The 17,256-nt window shown below is 33.8% G+C and overlaps 1 protein-coding gene and 1 pseudogene across 2 annotated transcripts; both read right to left on the bottom strand.

Moving 5' to 3' along the window:
* Positions 1 to 1,547: 1,547 nt before the first annotated feature.
* LOC134246421 (serpin B8-like) lies at positions 1,548 to 2,907 on the bottom strand (annotated as a pseudogene).
* Positions 2,908 to 11,704: 8,797 nt separating this feature from the next.
* On the bottom strand, positions 11,705 to 14,677 carry LOC134246448 (leukocyte elastase inhibitor-like). Of its 2 annotated transcripts, none has more exons than XM_062728816.1 (2): positions 14,576 to 14,677; positions 11,705 to 13,132 (listed from the first exon to the last, which is right to left on the bottom strand). In XM_062728816.1, exon 2 carries the CDS (start codon positions 13,096 to 13,098, stop codon positions 11,854 to 11,856), a length of 1,245 nt encoding a protein of 414 aa, XP_062584800.1. In that variant the 5' UTR covers positions 13,099 to 13,132; positions 14,576 to 14,677; the 3' UTR covers positions 11,705 to 11,853. The 2 variants fall into 2 exon arrangements, with proteins under 2 accessions (XP_062584800.1, XP_062584801.1); XM_062728817.1 differs by lacking the exon at positions 14,576 to 14,677 and adding an exon at positions 14,431 to 14,448.
* Positions 14,678 to 17,256: the final 2,579 nt, after the last annotated feature.

The following is a 17,256-nucleotide window of genomic DNA, read 5'->3' as shown; positions in this document are numbered from 1 at the left end:
ATTTTAAAAATTTCAAGAAAATGCAGCAAGAAAAAAAGGTCCAACCAGTTTTTGATTTGCATATTTAGACTTCCTTGTATGAAACGCGCAGTTCTAAATATGGCACCAATTTACGACCGTGACGAGAAATATCAAGTTTCGATTTACAGAGGAGTTTAAATCTATTATCCTGTTAAAAATTTACAAAAAAATACATTTTACATAATGTTTCTCCACATTTTGATAAAACGTTCGAGAAAGATTTGAACAATGTAACGATGTCTTAATACGTTTAATCATCCAGATGATATGTAAAAATAATAATGATAAAAAATGATAATAATTAAACATGTTTAACAAATAATAACAAGGGTTGTCCATATTGTTCATGGACAAAAACTATAATCTTCTTTATTTTGGCCACAAACTAACGACATTATTTTCATATAGAACGTCATTTTGTAATCGTAGAAGAAATGAAGATAATAAACATAATAAATTTGTATATGATTGGATAATTTCTGTCGCTTTGATTGGCTGAGATTCAACAATGTAGCAAAAAATACTATAATACATTAACATTGACGAGACTTTCCAGTTGAATGAGGATGTATTTTCTCTACATTCCTCTATCCGGAAATCTGAAATTGGTACATACCGTGTTGAAAAGTTATTTTACTTGCTACATGTACCAACTTCAACGGCTTTACTTGCAACACATCGAGTCTAAAGAAGATAATCATAAAATTTTATCCGAGACTCATGTAAAAATCTGAAGCATTTTAAGACTTGGTCATGCACACTATATCTGCAACCTTTTAGCAGGGATTCTTCTCATATGTATTGTATTTGAATAATGAAATTTTCAGACTCTAGAAGACAAAATTACTATAATATATAGTACTTGGTGATGGTATTCAAAAGATAAAATTAATCATTTAATTTTGGGAGGAAGGTCAGGATCAGGTCAAGGGCATTGTCTTTTTTTCACTCCGTTCAATAAAATCTAAACGGATGTACACAATTATGCATCCTAGTGTATTTCAGTTAAGCATCAAGTTTTGTTAAGGAATCACTATCTAGTTAGTATAGTATGCCTGGGCATCAACGATAGTGGGAAACATGGGATAGCCCGTTATGCATAAATTATCCCATGTTTCCCACTATCGTTGATGTCCCTGGCATACTATACTATCTAAACAGTGATTCCTTCTATTTCCATTTCATTGTGAAATAAAATTGTAGATTTAGACTTTAAAATGTAGACATAGATGTAAATTACACTACGAGGACTCCCATGTCAATATCAATAGTCCTTTCGTAAAAAACACAAGGCAGCCGAGATTTTTATGCATATTTGTCCTCCTTTAGCGTCAGACGCAAAGACAGATGCGCACGAGAATTTGCATGCATATTAGGTCTCCTTAGCTCCTGACCTATTGACCTGCCTAATTTACATTCCGGTAGAATTATCAAGATATCAACTCCGCTAACTTTCAAAGAGTTATCACAGAGAAAAAAATTAGAAATGGAAATATTTGAAATTCAGCCAAAACTGTTGATTATAATGGTGTTTAATCATGAACACGTTTTTTTTATCTAAAACATTTGTAAACATATTTGATTTTCTAGTATAAACAAGTTAAATAAACGATCCAACATAATATCATGATTCATAATGATAAGCAGAAATGCCAAGTTCTTCATCAATTAAATGAACATTTTGTAGATTACATTATTCTAAACTAAAGTTTGTCCTTTACAGAGACGCTAGCAGGTTTATAAAATCTCCCAGCGAACAGAATGACGTCATTAACCGAATCTCGAATAAAAAACAGAGAAGGGTGATTTGCCCGAAACTCTGGTGTAAGGGACACCGCCTCTACAACGAGTCCCGTAGCTGCGGCAGCTTCAGTTCCTTCTTCGTTGACATCAACAAAGGTTTTATGGAAAATCTCACTAATGTTAATTTCTTTATCTTTGTCCATGCCTGTAAAATCAGCATTTTTTGAGTCAAATGCTAAAGGCATACCCAAGGCTGACAAATATGGCTTCAACTGAAAGGTCGACTCCATTTTGAATTTAGAAGATACACAGCAGTCTTCTTCTCCCTTAGGTTATTAACAACAGTTTTAAGGACAGATTCCGTTAATTTTTTCTCTAGATGCTCTATACCATCTACGGCTTCGGGTAGGAGAATAAGCATGCTGAGGAATTTTCCTTGGTATGGCATCTCAAGGGCACGAAGCATTGGGTCTTGTATGTGACAGAATCTGAAAGAGGCCTTTTGATACATCATGTCTGTGTCTACTTTTCCCTCAGTGTTCCGAAACTCCATTACTTGTGTGAGCTCGCTATCAAATTTTCTGTTCCAGTTTCCTTTGAAGTAGATGGAATTCACTAGAACCATGAATGTTAGTTCATCCAGCGCACTCGCTGGAATCAGATCCTGGATTTTATTCTCAGTTTGCTTGCTAACCCAGGAGTTTATTTTTTTGCTTGCTGAGAGAAATCGACGCTCTCTAACGTAGCTTTAAAATGTTTGTTGCAGTCTTCTAGGAAAGATTCTTCAGGTTTGAACCTCATGCTTTGATAGATTCTATTGGCAGTTTTAAGTGTGCATTCACCAGTTTTCCTTGACAAGAAATCAAGATAAGAGCCAAATGCTGTGTGGACATCTTTGTCCATTTCCTCAAAGTGAAGGGCTTGAGTCATTTCTTTCAGTGTTTCTGTTCTTGCTCCCATATGAACCATTGCTAGGGCTGTTGATATGCTGAACAGCGAGTAGAAGATATTGGATTCTGGTTGTAACTGCTTCAGTAGACTTAGCATGAATCTTTTGTTAGCTCTGGAGAAAGCTGCAGATAGTTCTTTAGTTGGAAATGTGGCAGGTGCTTCTTTATTTGGGAAACGTAATTTAGTTGCCATTTTGTAATTAATACAATAAACCACCACAAGCACAAGTATCAACGGCAAAAGCCTTTTGTAATTTCTGGACATAATGATGCAGTTTTCGTATTTGATTTGTTTAATCTGAAACGATTAAATTAACAAATAAACAGAAGTTTTTTTTATGTATTTTTAAATTTTTAAGGAAATATTCATAATTTTGCAATTTTAATTACATTTCATATATAAGCTAAGAGTAAATGTGTGTTTATGATCACCACCTGTAAAATAGTAAGATTTTTTAAGCATCAGTAGGTTTTTCTACTAGATATTCTGAACTATGTGCTGCAACAACAAATAAAAGGAACACCAGAAAGCATATTTTGCAGGTAATCAAAGATATAATCGGCAAAATCCGACGATAAAAGTATGTTATTTCTTTATTACTTTAATTTGTATTAATGTTTTTGTTACTACTCATTAGCAAATAGCTACTAAATATTTCAATTGAATCATTTCTTTTTTTTAAGATACTATTTGGATTTTTTTTTCAGCTAGGTTAAGGTATCCGATCCATAATAGCCTCAGATTCAATAAATCTGAATGCAGAACAGATATATATTGGCTGAATTCTCAGTATATGTAGACATATTCTTCATTTTTTAGTCTTAATATGTAAGAGCGGAACGTGTCCTCGTTTTTGACCTTGAATCGTTCTTGAAGAGTTTTCCCCCTTTGCTTTTAATCAAAAAAATTATTTTTAAAAATTCCATCTGGTGAAAAATTATTCTTTTAAACGTTTTTTCTATTCTTGATAATTATATAAATCTTTCCACCATAGCAGTTTTTGATATTCGAAGTATTTAAATATCTATTTAAAAAAGATTGCTTGTTTCCATAGACCTTAATGCATTCTTAATTAATTAATTACTGCTCGGGTAACCATATGTTTGAAAATTTCTCATGGTAAACCATTTTCTGTTAAAACTGATTTGAATTATTTTAAGCGTATTTAATACCGGATGGATATTTAAGTTTAGAAAATTGTCATTTTATGGATTGTATACCTTAATCGACATTTCAGACCTCGTACTTAAAAAACAAAACGAACAGTAATATTCTTCAAATACAAATATTTCAGTGGACAAAGCAAAAAAAAAAAAAAAAAGACTGTGGATGTTTTAGAGGCTGTATCAGGTATCTAGTTTGGGTAATGAGGTATTGTTTTATCTTTTAAAATAGTCATTTGTTACTATTGAAAGGAAAATTCTTGTGGTTATCAACTTTAAAATTTTTCATTGGGACGGATCTCTCATGATAAAAGATATCAAAAAGTAACTCTTAAAATACCAGCTATTTAGATAAAAAGTAGACGAACTGTTAAAAAGAACTTTAAGCATTTTGCGCTAAAGAGTCATGTTAATGAACAGAATTACTAGTTACATGAGCAGTACTGTTTCTGGTTCCAGGCAAAACAAAAAGGGAATACTTATTTTTAAAAGAACAGATCTAGATCAAAAGACATCTAGAATATAATTGACATGAAAAAATAAAAAAGAATTTGGAAATTAATGTGATTCATTAACCAAAATTATATCAAAGTCCTACCATATATCATTTGTAAATTATACTTTATGTTACTAAAATAAGTAAATAAATAAAAAAAAAATCATTTTCAAAATATAACCGGTGTGTTGTTTTCTCATTACACAATATCGCATTGTAACAAATAATGTGACTTTTATTAGTGCAAAAAACGATGTGTTTTAAAACATTGCGCGAAGCCACTGAGTCTAACGGTTACTTTGAGACGCAAAAAAGATCGAGGGAGTGACGCTTTTAACGCCAGAGGGAGTCGATTTTCGTCGATTGGAAATCCACCGAAAGGTACATGTAGTTCATGGCATTTTGTTGCTTTTATAATTAGTATTTGCACAAATGCTATATTGCATGGAACAATATGATAACTAAGGTACATGTACATCTGAAGTTTGCCAGGCTTCACCATCTAGTATGCTCAAACACGTCGGATCTATTTTCAGATTTCACAAATTTCACCAAGTCGATGACCAAAAATATGCATTAATGAATATTTATGCAGTATTTCTAGAATGTATGTGGCCTAGGTGTTTTATTATTTAATAACTGTTATACATGTAGTATGATAATCAGAATTTAGAAAATAGTCTTTTAAAGAATGCAAGGAGACGATTTCTAATTTCTAATGCAAAGGTGACGGAGGGGGGGGGGTCGACCTTTGATCATTATTTGAAAAGGGGAGTTGCTTTGGAAAAAGGGGGAGTTGCGTTGGAAAAGGGGGAAAATACTTTGGATAAAAACAAAAAAATATATGATTTACAACTGTGTATAGATTATTTTGTTTACTTGATTTCATGATACTTGATAAACATTTCGGTTTTTAGGCTTTCATTGCTTATTTTTTATTATAAAGCTGTTGGAAGAGAAAGTTAAGTTTACCGAGATGGTGGAAATTATGCCACCACTAGGGCTTGTATAATTCTTGGGGGGGGGGTGGGGGTGGTAGCCCCCACCTTTTTTTAGTATAGTATTTCAATGTAGTAAGTTTCCCTTGAGATGATGGCTTCCCCTTACACTTTTTGATGCTATAAGGTCGAACACTGGCAAATAACAGGATCTATTGAAGAGTTTTTTGGGCTTGTCATTTTTTTTTGGGGGGGGGGTTACTTTTGAAACCGTTGTTCTGGGCCTGCAACACATTTTTAATGTGCAATTTGCAAAAAAAAAAAAAAATGTAAAAGTATTTAGTCTGCATGAAGAGACACCTACATTCTCATTACGATGGAAAACAATTCCCATGTCATTCTTGGAAATCATTTTCACAGAACTGTTGAAAAGCCATTAGAAAGTCCATCGCAGTACAGTTAAGGTGCGCAATGGAAATATCGACTAAATTTTGTATTTAAAAATGTATTCGTAATCGGGATGGCGATAATTTTAAGTACATTATTTATATCGGATAATTGTAATTATGATTAATAACTACATATCGAGGACGATAATATTTTATATTTAGACTAGTCACGTGATGCTGCAGTCACGCGATTTTAGCACATTGACTTGAAGTATTGATGTTTGATATAAATGTCACTAGTGCAAGGGCATAACCAATTTGAATTTCCAAGTTTAGTATATAAATATTTTCAACACGTATTGTAGTTTCTAAAAAGTGCTGCGATCCTGTCTAAATTCTGCAATTCCATTGTTAAAATTATACTTGTATGACCGAATGCTATATTTTTTGCTGGTCAGCGGCATGAAATATTGATATAATTAAATTGTTTTTAAGATTTCATCAGGATCGCAGCACTTTTCAGATACCTTAATAGTTCTATAGTTGAAATGTAAAAGCTTACTTTGATCCATAGAGTGTATGCCCTTGCACTAGATCGATTTATTAAGACCCCCCACATAACTCCCGATGTACTTGCATACAAATATACGGCAGTGTTAATTAAATACGCAATGTATAGAAAATATATTAATGAAATAGCGAATAAGACATTAAATTCAAGTTATTAGCCCATAGAATATCTGTAAATGATATTTTATTTAATTAGAGAATTCATATTTTGTTGAGAAAATATTACTTGATCTGTCTCTCACTGCACACAAACTACGTCACGTTGTAAGAAATGACGTCATATTGACAAGTGTATTGCGATCAGTGACTTGTTTATAACTTGTTTTGTGGGACTTAACTAACGACAAAACAACACGCTGTAGTAAGTTTTTATGTTGTTATATGATTTCTTACTGGTTAAATTAGCAGATAAACTCATTTTGTGGTATTTTAAAGAAATGTTGTATGACGTATATTGTGTATGATGTCATAGTCAAGTTTTCCCGTACAAATTAGGCTCCGCCTCCTTTTTGTAACCTTAACTGTGCTGCGATGCTGAAGCAAATGAAAAGAAACTGAGGAGGGGGTTCTGAGTGTAATTCGGAGTTAGCCACCTTGTGTTATTATTATACTATGGTGTAAATTTATTTCAGAAACAAGTGCCTCTGCATTTTACTGGAAAATGACAACTCGATTCAGTATTCCCAGTACTTTGATTTCAGAGGCGGGCACTAGTTGATGACGTATATTTATCATTATACTACATGAATAAAAAATATCATTCGCAAGTAATAAAATTCTGTCATTTAATGCTCAATTTTCAAGAAACATAAGAATATTTAATGTTACATGTAAGTGTAAATTAATCGTGTAATTTAGATTTCCTGTAACTACCTTATCTGAAAAGGGTTTTCCCCAAAGTTATATTCCTCCCTCATATGTATACTCTAGCAGATTTTTAATATTTTAACCTGCAGAAAGTCCGGAAGCAAGAAAAAAGGTCCATCCAGTTTTGGGTTTGAATGGTCAGACTTCTTTGTATGAAACGCGCAGTTCTAAATATAGCAACAATTTACGACCGTGACGAGAAATATCAAGTTTCGATTTACGGAGGAGTTTAAATCTATTATTCTGTTAAAAATTAATAAATGAAATAGAGTGTGTTTTGATATCCATATTTTGACACAATGTTCGACAAAAATTTGAACAATGTTACAATGTCTTTTTTTGGTTATTGCAACTTTAATTTGTGTTTGAATTGAATTGAACATATTTTATTGACAGAGTCAAAAGGATCAGATGCAAGTTAAAAAACTACGATAGTTTTTCTCTTAATACAATATTTTGTTAAATTGCCAAAATAAAACACATGTATTTATACGGTCCACTACATAAGCAAAGTAGTAATAGAAAGAAAATAAGATTTGAATTGGTAAAAAAAAAATCTTAGTTTGCAAAACGACCACATTCATTCTAGAAAGTTTGAATAATCTTGAAAAATTCAGCATTTTGTAAGAAAATCAATACCTCATAGCATTAAATGTACATTCATAACATATAAATGTGTTATAACATATAAATAATTAAATGACAATAGCTTATTCATTAAGGAATTCCTTGCTTTTATATAATTCTAACAAGCAATAAGCAAATAATATGCATCTTTTATTGTAGTCCACAAGAACAATTAGGACTAGCTATTAGATTACAGGGATATTTTTCCCATATGAAAAATATTTCTTAGGTTTTAGAATACTCTTGTGCAGACGGTTATTATTTTTTTAATAGAAGTTGCCTCCTTTTTTGAGGCAAAGTGAATTCCACTTTCTTACAGTATCAGAATAAATGATTTATTATATAATTCTTATCTGTATTTTTACAAAGAAGAATTTAAGGAATTCCAGGTAGTGTATCCTGAAATATTGCCTCTTGTATCAGGTACTAAATCAAAATGATTTGGTACTAAATTATTGTGCTTTTTATTGATTGTTATTAGTTTTGCTCTGTTTCTTCTGTATTCCAAATATAATGAATGTTTTGAAGAAATAATTATACATGTAAGCCCAGTAACTATTCCTGCAGCAAATAATTGTATTTTCTCAAGATTATCAATGTCTGTTTTGTGCATCCAGACCAAACTTCAACAGCATACCAGTATTCAAGGTGTGGTCTAATAAAAGATATACTGTAGACATACTTTTTTTCCACGGGGTCTTAATTCCGCGGAATCTCAATTTCTGTTTAATCCACGGGTAGAAAATTACGCGGATTTTCTATATAGTCTCTATATGCCTTACATTTGTATTAAGTACGCTTGGACAAATTTCCGCGGAAAATTTGTGACCGCGTACATAGCGTAAATTAATACCACGCGGAAAAAAGTACTTCTACAGTATATAAATCTGGGATAGAATTGACAGAGCAAATTTTAGCTTTTTAAGTAGCCCCCGTTTTTGTATGCTTTCTTCATGATGATATCAAGATGATCAGACCATGCTAAGTTGGACGACAGAAGTACCCCAGGGTGTTTGTGTTCTGTTACATACATGTATTACAATTTGCAATTGTCAAAACAAGTTCATGGAAATGCTCCGTCGTTGCGCACGGTGTTGGTACTGTAATATCTAACTCTTTATGTTGCAGTGAAATTGGCGGTTTCACTTTGTCATATTAATTTTAAATTAAAAATTAAAAAAAAAATGGAAGTACAACATGATACCAGCAACATGGTCTGAAGGTAGCATCATCAAACTACCAAAGAAAGGAGACCTCACAAACTGTAACAACTGGAGAGGTATTACTTTACTCTCTATACCAAGCAAGATATTCAGTAAAATAATTGTAAGCAGAATAAAGACAGCAGTGGATAAAAAACTAAGGAAAGAACAGGCAGGCTTCAGAAATGGAAAGAGCTGCTGTGACCAAGTATTTGTACTAAGAAACATAATAGAACAGTGCACAGAGTGGCAAAGACAACTCATCATAAACTTCATTGACTTCGAAAAAGCTTTTGATAGCATTCACAGAGACAGTTTGTGGAAAATCCTGAGGCACTACGGTATACCATCTAAACTAGTTGACCTAATAAAAGCATTTTATGAAGAATTTAAATGCTCTATTGGTAGATCATCAAAGACAAGCTTTCTTGTTAAGTCAGGAGTGAGACAAGGATGTGTGATGTCAGCTCTATTGTTCATCATAGCAGTAGACTGGGTAATGAGATCAACCCTTAGTGATGAGAATACCGGCATCAGATGGACTCTTTTCAACAAACTAGAGGACTTAGATTATGCAGATGACCTGGCTTTATTATCTCATCTGGAAACACAAATGCAAAGAAAAACATCTAATTTACAAATAAATGCCAGCAAAATCGGATTGAACATCAACATAAAGAAAACAGAAGTAATGTCCCTAAATACAAAAAGCCCACCCAAAATACAATTGAATGGAGGAGATATCAAAAATACAGATTATTTTACATACCTGGGAAGTGTGGTAACATCAGATGGCGGAGCTGACAAGGACATAATATCAAGATTAGGTAAAGCCAGAGGAGCCTTTGTCAAGCTTAAGAACACATGGAAGTCAAGCAGTATTAGCAGACATACTAAGATCAGACTGTATAATAGCTGTGTCCTATCTGTTTTAATGTATGGTGCTGAATGCTGGAAGATGACTGAAAGTGACATTAGAAACTATCAAGTTTTCATAATGGGTGCCTCAGAAAGATCTAGAGGATATTTTGGCCAGCAAAAATAACCAACAAAAATTTGTATGAAACAACTAAAACAACAGACATGAGGACCTTACTAGTAAAATATAGATGGAGATGGATAGGCCATGTCTTGAGAAAGCCCACAGATGACATCACAAGAGTGGCACTCAGATGGACCCCAGAAGGGAAGAGGAGGAAAGGCCGACCAAAAACAACATGGAGGCGAACAGTGGAGAAAGAGCTTAAGGAAATAAATCTCACCTGGGGAAAGGTGGAGAAGATTGCAAAGAATAGAGAGGAATGGAAATCCCTAGTCCTTGCCCTATGTGCCTCCGGGTGCAACAAGGACTAGGTAGGTAGGTAGGTAGGTAAAAATGAAAATTGCTTATGTTATCGAAAGTAATAAATAATTCTAAAAATTCTACTTTAAATAGTTCAAATACAAATATTTCAACTATGGTGAGGCGTTATTCATTATTGGTCATTACGGCGTTCTCGTGTCCGACGTTACTGACATCAATTATTGTTCGCGCAACTACAAGGTCTAAAAATATGCACTTACAATCCTCTAAATTAAATAAAAGGATGCAATAAAATCTATGTATTTTGCAAGACATTGTTGAGTTTTTAACAACATTTTATCATTTCCATGAATTTTGACTGGATCTGCAGTGCGTAAGTAAAATGTCAAACAGTAAATCAAAGTACTCAGAAGTACAGAGAGCCGGGCTCATTTACGGAGTAGAATGGATTTCTTACATGAATCACGTTTATATTCTGATGAAAAAATTATTTTAAAACTATCAATACAAATGATAAGACACTGACAGTGAGTTTTTCAATCCTAATACCACGGTCCGATTTCGCAGCTGAATGTAAACAAACAGGCCAGTCTGGTTCCCTCTCCTGCTTTACCTCGTATGTGAACAAGAGAACTACGGTAACACTGATTATATCAAAAATCCTTACGCTAATGAACTATGTTCTTTGACTTATGAAGTTTTCAAAGTCATTACTACTAATGTTTATTTTATATAGATAAAACTTCGTTTTATTTTTGTTGCTTTATTTAGCGTTTGTATTATCTCAAAAGCGGTTGAAAGTAAGAACTATATTTTTGCACGTAACTTTAAAATGGCGACTATGGGGTCAGCATCCTGCCTTGAACAGGATCACATAAGCCGGCAATTGCTCTTTGAGCAATAAGCCCGGCTAAAAATCGTTTCCTTACTTTGACATTAGCCTAATTGGTGATGTGTACCAAACATAAATTCCAGACAAATATAAATTTTGGTGAATAATCCTTCAGTACATATATTTCATAGATTACTTGAGTTGATACATATTATATTGCTTTTCCGACGTAAATATTAGGAGGGCTTTCTTAAGTGTAGCCATTTTGTTATGAACGCATGAGTCAATGTATTGTTACTTAATATGTCTCAGTTACATGCACACTATCTGCAACCTTTAAGGAGGGATTCTTCTCATATTTATTATATTTTAATATTAATACTATATTCTAGGATTCAAGAAGACAAAATCACTAAGTGATTGTATCAGTTAGATTAAATTACACGGGTTATTTTAGGAGAAGGGTAAGACCAAGGTCATTAACTGTTCTACACCTTCATTAAATTCTAAAACGGATAAAAAGAAGTGTATTCTGGCGTAATTTACTTGTGCATCAAGTTATATTGGACAAAAACTTCAGAATTAAAAATGCTGTTTAATCTTTTCAACAAATTCAATTTCCAGTATCAACATGTTATGTACATGTTATAAAAAACTATTCAACATAATGTCCTCATTTAAAATGACATGCCGGAATGCTAATTTCTATACATCAAATAAATGAACATTTTGTAATTTACATCACTATCAACTAAAGTTCGTCCTTTACAGATGCGCTGGTAGGTTTATAAAATCTCCCAGCAAACAGAATGACGTCATTAACTGAATCTCGAATAAAAAATAAAAAAGGGTGATTTGCTCGAAACTCTGGGGTAATCTCTATAGATCGCTTCTTCATAACGACACCCGTGGCTGCGGCAGCTTCGGTTCCTTCTTCATTGACATCAACAAAGGCTTTATGGTACACCTCACTAATGTAAACATCTTTATCTTTATCCATGCCTGTAAAATCAGCATTATCTCCAAATGCTAAAGGCATACCCAAAGCTGACAAATATGGCTTCAGCTGAAAGGTCGATTCCATTTTAAATTTCGGTAGATACACAGCAACCTTCTTCTCCCTTAGGTTACTGACTATAGATTTGAGGAGAGATTCTGTTAAATTTTTTTCTAGATGCTCTATACCATCGACAGCTAAGGGGAGAAGAATAAGCATGCTGAGGGTTTTTCCTTGATATGGCAGCTCAAGGGCACTAAGCGTTAGGTCAGGCAAGTGGCAGAAATTGAAAGAGGCCTTTTGATACATCATGTCTGTGTTTACTTTTTCCTTGGTGTTCCGAAACTCCATTACTTGTGTGAGCTTGCTTTGAAATTTTCTGTTCCAGTTTCCTCTAAAGTAGATGGCATTTACTAGAACCATGAATGTAAGTTCATCCAGCGCACTTGCTGGAATCAGATCTTGGATTTTATTTTCAGTTTGCTGACTAACCCAGGAATTGATTATTTTGCTTGCTGCCTCAGACTGAGAAAAATCGACGCTCTCTAATGAAGCTTTAAAATGTGTGTTGCAGTCTTCTAGGAAAGATTCTTCAGGTTTGAACCTCATGCTTTGATAGATTCTATTGGCAGTTTTAAGTGTGCAATCAACGGTTTCCTTTGACAAGAAATCAAGATAAGAGCCAAATGCTGTGTGGACATCTTTGTCCATTTCCTCAAAGTGGAGGGCTTCAGTCATTTCTTTCAAGGTTTCTGTTCTTGCTCCCATATGAACCATTGCTAGGGCTGTTGATATGCTGAATGGCGAGTAGAATATATTGGATTCTGATGGTAACTGCTTCAGCAGACTTAGCATGAATCTCTTATTAGCTCTTGAGAAAGCTGCAGACATTTCTTTGTTTGAAAACGGTAAAACAGTCGCCATGTTACATTCAATACAATAAACTACCAACAGCACAGCAAGTATCAACGATGAAATTCTATTGTAAATTCTGGACATGAACGTGAAACTATTGTATCTGGTTCAGTATCACCTGAAACGATTAAACATCTTTTATACAATTGACAGAAGTTTTTCTAATATATCTTCTAAATTTCAAGAAAATACTTATTATTCAAAACTTTTTTTTTTTCAAAGCAAATTAATCCAATACTTGTTTATTTTAATAACCTGAAAAATGTTTGGATTGTACGCATCAGTAGGTTTTTCCAGACGCTTTGACCTAAAAACATGTACAGTCATTTTACCAGTAACGAATCGGTTTCTATTTACGTCTTAAATACAACCCACATCTTTGAATTTCCAAATTTTCTTTGTTGTTGTTTGATTTGTATTTCTAAGCTTTACAAATAAGTGGTACAAAAATTTCCAAAATATAAATGGTACAGGGACAGAGCTGTCAAAAACAACCCCCCCCCTATTTTCCTAGTTTCGAATTGATTTTTCAGTATATCGAATCATTTGCCTTTTACTGTTGCTGACTTAATAAATTAATTCGGTTGATCGATCAATTATTGCAGAAATATACCTTCAAGAAAATTCTACAAAAACTATATACTAGTAAGCATTACTTGTTGATTCAAATGATTATTTTTCTAAAACTAAACAATATGAAAAATGTTGCATTTTATGAGAACCTTTTAGTGAAATGCGTTATTAAAATTAAATCAACCATCTCTGAGACATAATTTTCATGGAATATCTGTGCTTATAAATCGTTTTGATAGTATTTTCACTTTTTTCCCATCCCGTAAAACGCATTTTTCGTTCTTCGAAAATTCGTGATTCGTAACTAAGAAAACAACACTTGGTTAGTTTAGCTGTTAAATTTCATTCAAAAGTCAATTTTTGTTTAATTCAATATTACATCTTTTTGTATTTATCCTTAATATTGACTACATACTCAATCTGGATCAACAACATATCGAAATTTTTTATTTAGACGCATTTGTCGACACACTTTCGTTTTCCAAGACTTGCCTTGCGCTTGTTAAAATCTAGGTCATCGTTTCAAATTGTAAATACTGTGGGAAATTATCATGCAGGTTGCAGATATTACAAAAATACAACATAGAGATAGAAAAGTTATCCTTTTATTGTATTTACCTAGTAAGATTTTTAAAACCCGTCACTATGTCTTCCTAAAATATTTAAATTAAAAAAAAAAAAAATTCGATACTGACAAATATTCGTTACTGGTAAAATGACTGTATCTTTCTCATATGTAAAGGACCATCAAAAAGTCTATTCTGTAAGTACGAATTGTAATAGATAATCGGCAAAATCAGTTCAATCTTATCAACATTAAAGTACATGTAATTTACTACATACAAGAATGGTCCACCATACCTCATATGTTTACATTTCCCTGGTACGTTAAAATACTTAAACTAAGAATCGATATTAAATATAAATCACTGATTAAAAATTATGCACAGAAAACACATTTAATTAAGTACTTTTGATGTTTACTTACTTAATGTGTCATAGATGTTACAAGCCTAGGATATCGAACTGTCGGTAAGGTACTACGTGTAGTGGTCAAAATAAATAATTCCGTACCACGTGATCCACAGCTAGTAGGGCGTCTTATTAGTGTCACTGTGTATATATGTCAACATAGATTGAGATAGGCAACCAGTGTAATTCTCAAAATTTAAGCATGATTTGTGTGTTCTTTTTGTACAAGTACATGTAAATAAATAAATAAATAAATATTAATGGTCGTAATTAGGAGCGTTCGCTATAAATGCCGGTTCGGTCCCGTAGGGTTATTCGGGTGAGGCCTAATCTTTTTAGAGAAGTGGACAGGCTTTTGTCTACATCCACAGAAGGATGTAGGCCTGTACACTTCTCTAAAGACAACAGAATAAGGCCGTGTAACCCGAGGATCCTAGCTTGTCCCAAAAGGTGCTAGCTTGAAAAAGATCCCCCAGAGCATGCAAAGTGCTTAGTATAAATAAGGTCAAACTGCAAGTGTTGACCGGTGTCTCAACATGAATGAAAAATGCTTCAAAATGCGTAAATTACAAAGAAAGTCTTTTACTGAGCAGTAAAAAATTGGCAGCTCAGTCAGATTCTGAAACTGAATCATGTTTTCCTGCGAAATTTAAAATTCTCGAACAGTCTCGGATTTTAATTGCTCCCAGACAGGTTGTCTCTTCTGAATTATTTGATGTGCGAGCATTATTACTGAATGACCGAGTCAGACTCTTTGTTTGCTTTAAAAATGCATTTACGCGTTCCTAGCTTCCAGAATTTTTCGATCCAACATTGAGTCACCACAAACTTTTTCGAGATATTTCAGCTCTATCAAAATTTACATCCACTGGCAAATATGAACATAATTTATATATCATCTGGATATCATCTTACACATTTGTGACTTTTTTGTTCTATACATCTATGGCTTTTAACGTCAGAGGCTAAGGAGGGGATTTCCATCGATTGGACATCCACCGAAAGGTAGATCGCGGCTTTTTGTTTCAGCTACAATAGTATTTGCACAAATGATATGTCGCATTTATGCCAGTAGCTACCACAGCAACTCGAGACCTCAAGTTTTTTCCTCTGTTAGCAGAGCAAATAATGACCTCTAAAACATCAGAGATACAAATGTAGGATCAGATGACATGGAAAATGAGCACCCCCTGCCGACCCGACCGGTCACATCGGCCGTGTGCTTCTGTCTGGAAAACTAAAAAAAAGAAAAAAACCGTAGACAATTCAGTATGGAATCAATTCCAAACCAAAAATTAAAAAATTGCATTTACTGACAAGATCATTGTATCGACCTTAGAACTAACGAAATGATGACTTCGTTTTTACGTCCCTCTCAAATTTTTTTCACTCATACGGCGACCAATCAACTTGCTATTAATAGCAGCAATTTTTTTGTCCCCCGCTTGAAAAGTGAAGGGATATAAATTTGGGTCTGTCCGTCCGTCTAGCAGTCTGTCCGTCCGTCTAGCAGTCTGTCCGTCCGTCCGTCATTCTGTCTGTCTGTAAAGCTTTCGTTTCCCCATGATATCCCGAGAACCCTTTGAGCTTCTGCAATGAAATTTGGCATAGGACCTCCTTATGGACTAAAGAAGAACACTATTGATTTTGGGGTCAAAAGGTCAAAGGTCATGAATTCGCAAATTCTGTCGGTTATAAAACTTTCGTTTCCGCGCGATATCTCGAGAACCCTTTGAGCTTTTGCTATGAAATTTTAAATAACAACCCCCTGTGGCCTAAGGAAGACCCCTATAAATTTTGAGGTCAAAAGGTCAAAGTTCAAGGTCGTAAATTTATACATTCTTTCTGTGTATAACACTATCTTTTCCAGGCGATATTTCAAGAGGATTTGGGGCTTTTGCAATGTAATTTTATATACCAAGCTCCTTAGAACCTCTCTCACCCCTCTCAAAGTGTCCCGCCCCGTTAGTTTTATTAGTTTTTATTTTATTTCATGTCGCTATTTTTAGCACAGGGGCATGAGGAGAGTTATTGTTACGTATAAAACAGGTTCTCGACGGACTTTATATTCTTATAACATCTATTAGAACTGTTTAATAAAGGTTAAATTAGACACCACATTGTGTAAAATTTTGACCATATCGAACGTGAATATATACATCTATGCGACTTCATTTTTACCTTAGAATTTTCGCTTGCGTCAAGAAGTTCCGTGGTCAAGTCGTACGTCTCCCGCTTCACATGTAAGAGGTGCCGCGTTCGAATCCCGGATGATCCATTTTCTTTTTTATTCGAAATACTTTTTTTTTTTACTAAATTATAGTATTCAGCATGTGAAATGAAAAAATTATGAGGTCTTCCTTGCACAAACTCATAAAATCATCATAACAGTGTGATAAATATTCCATATAAAAAGAATCTTCTATATACATAATAAAGAATAAGCAATCAAATCTTTATATCTATATTGGCATATTTTATTTGCTTCAGTATACATGCATACATTTAATAATTCTACAGATTCAGTGAGGGGGATCCGAGTCCCCCCCCCCTCCCCCCGAACTGCACATGGTTTACTTTTTCCTAAGCGGGGGACAAAAATTCTCTGAATTAGCTTGTTTTCTATACTCGGCACTCGAGTCATTGAGCAGTGAGGGATCTTTTACGTACCAGCACTTACTGTGACACGAATCCTTG

This window comes from Saccostrea cucullata, unplaced genomic scaffold (genome assembly GCF_032062105.1).
Source record: "Saccostrea cucullata isolate Sc308-1 unplaced genomic scaffold, CSIRO_AGI_Scuc_v1 ctg532, whole genome shotgun sequence".
Taxonomy (NCBI): domain Eukaryota; kingdom Metazoa; phylum Mollusca; class Bivalvia; order Ostreida; family Ostreidae; genus Saccostrea; species Saccostrea cuccullata.
The sequence above is the reverse complement of the archived record's forward strand: the minus strand, read 5'-3'. Positions and strand labels throughout refer to the sequence as shown.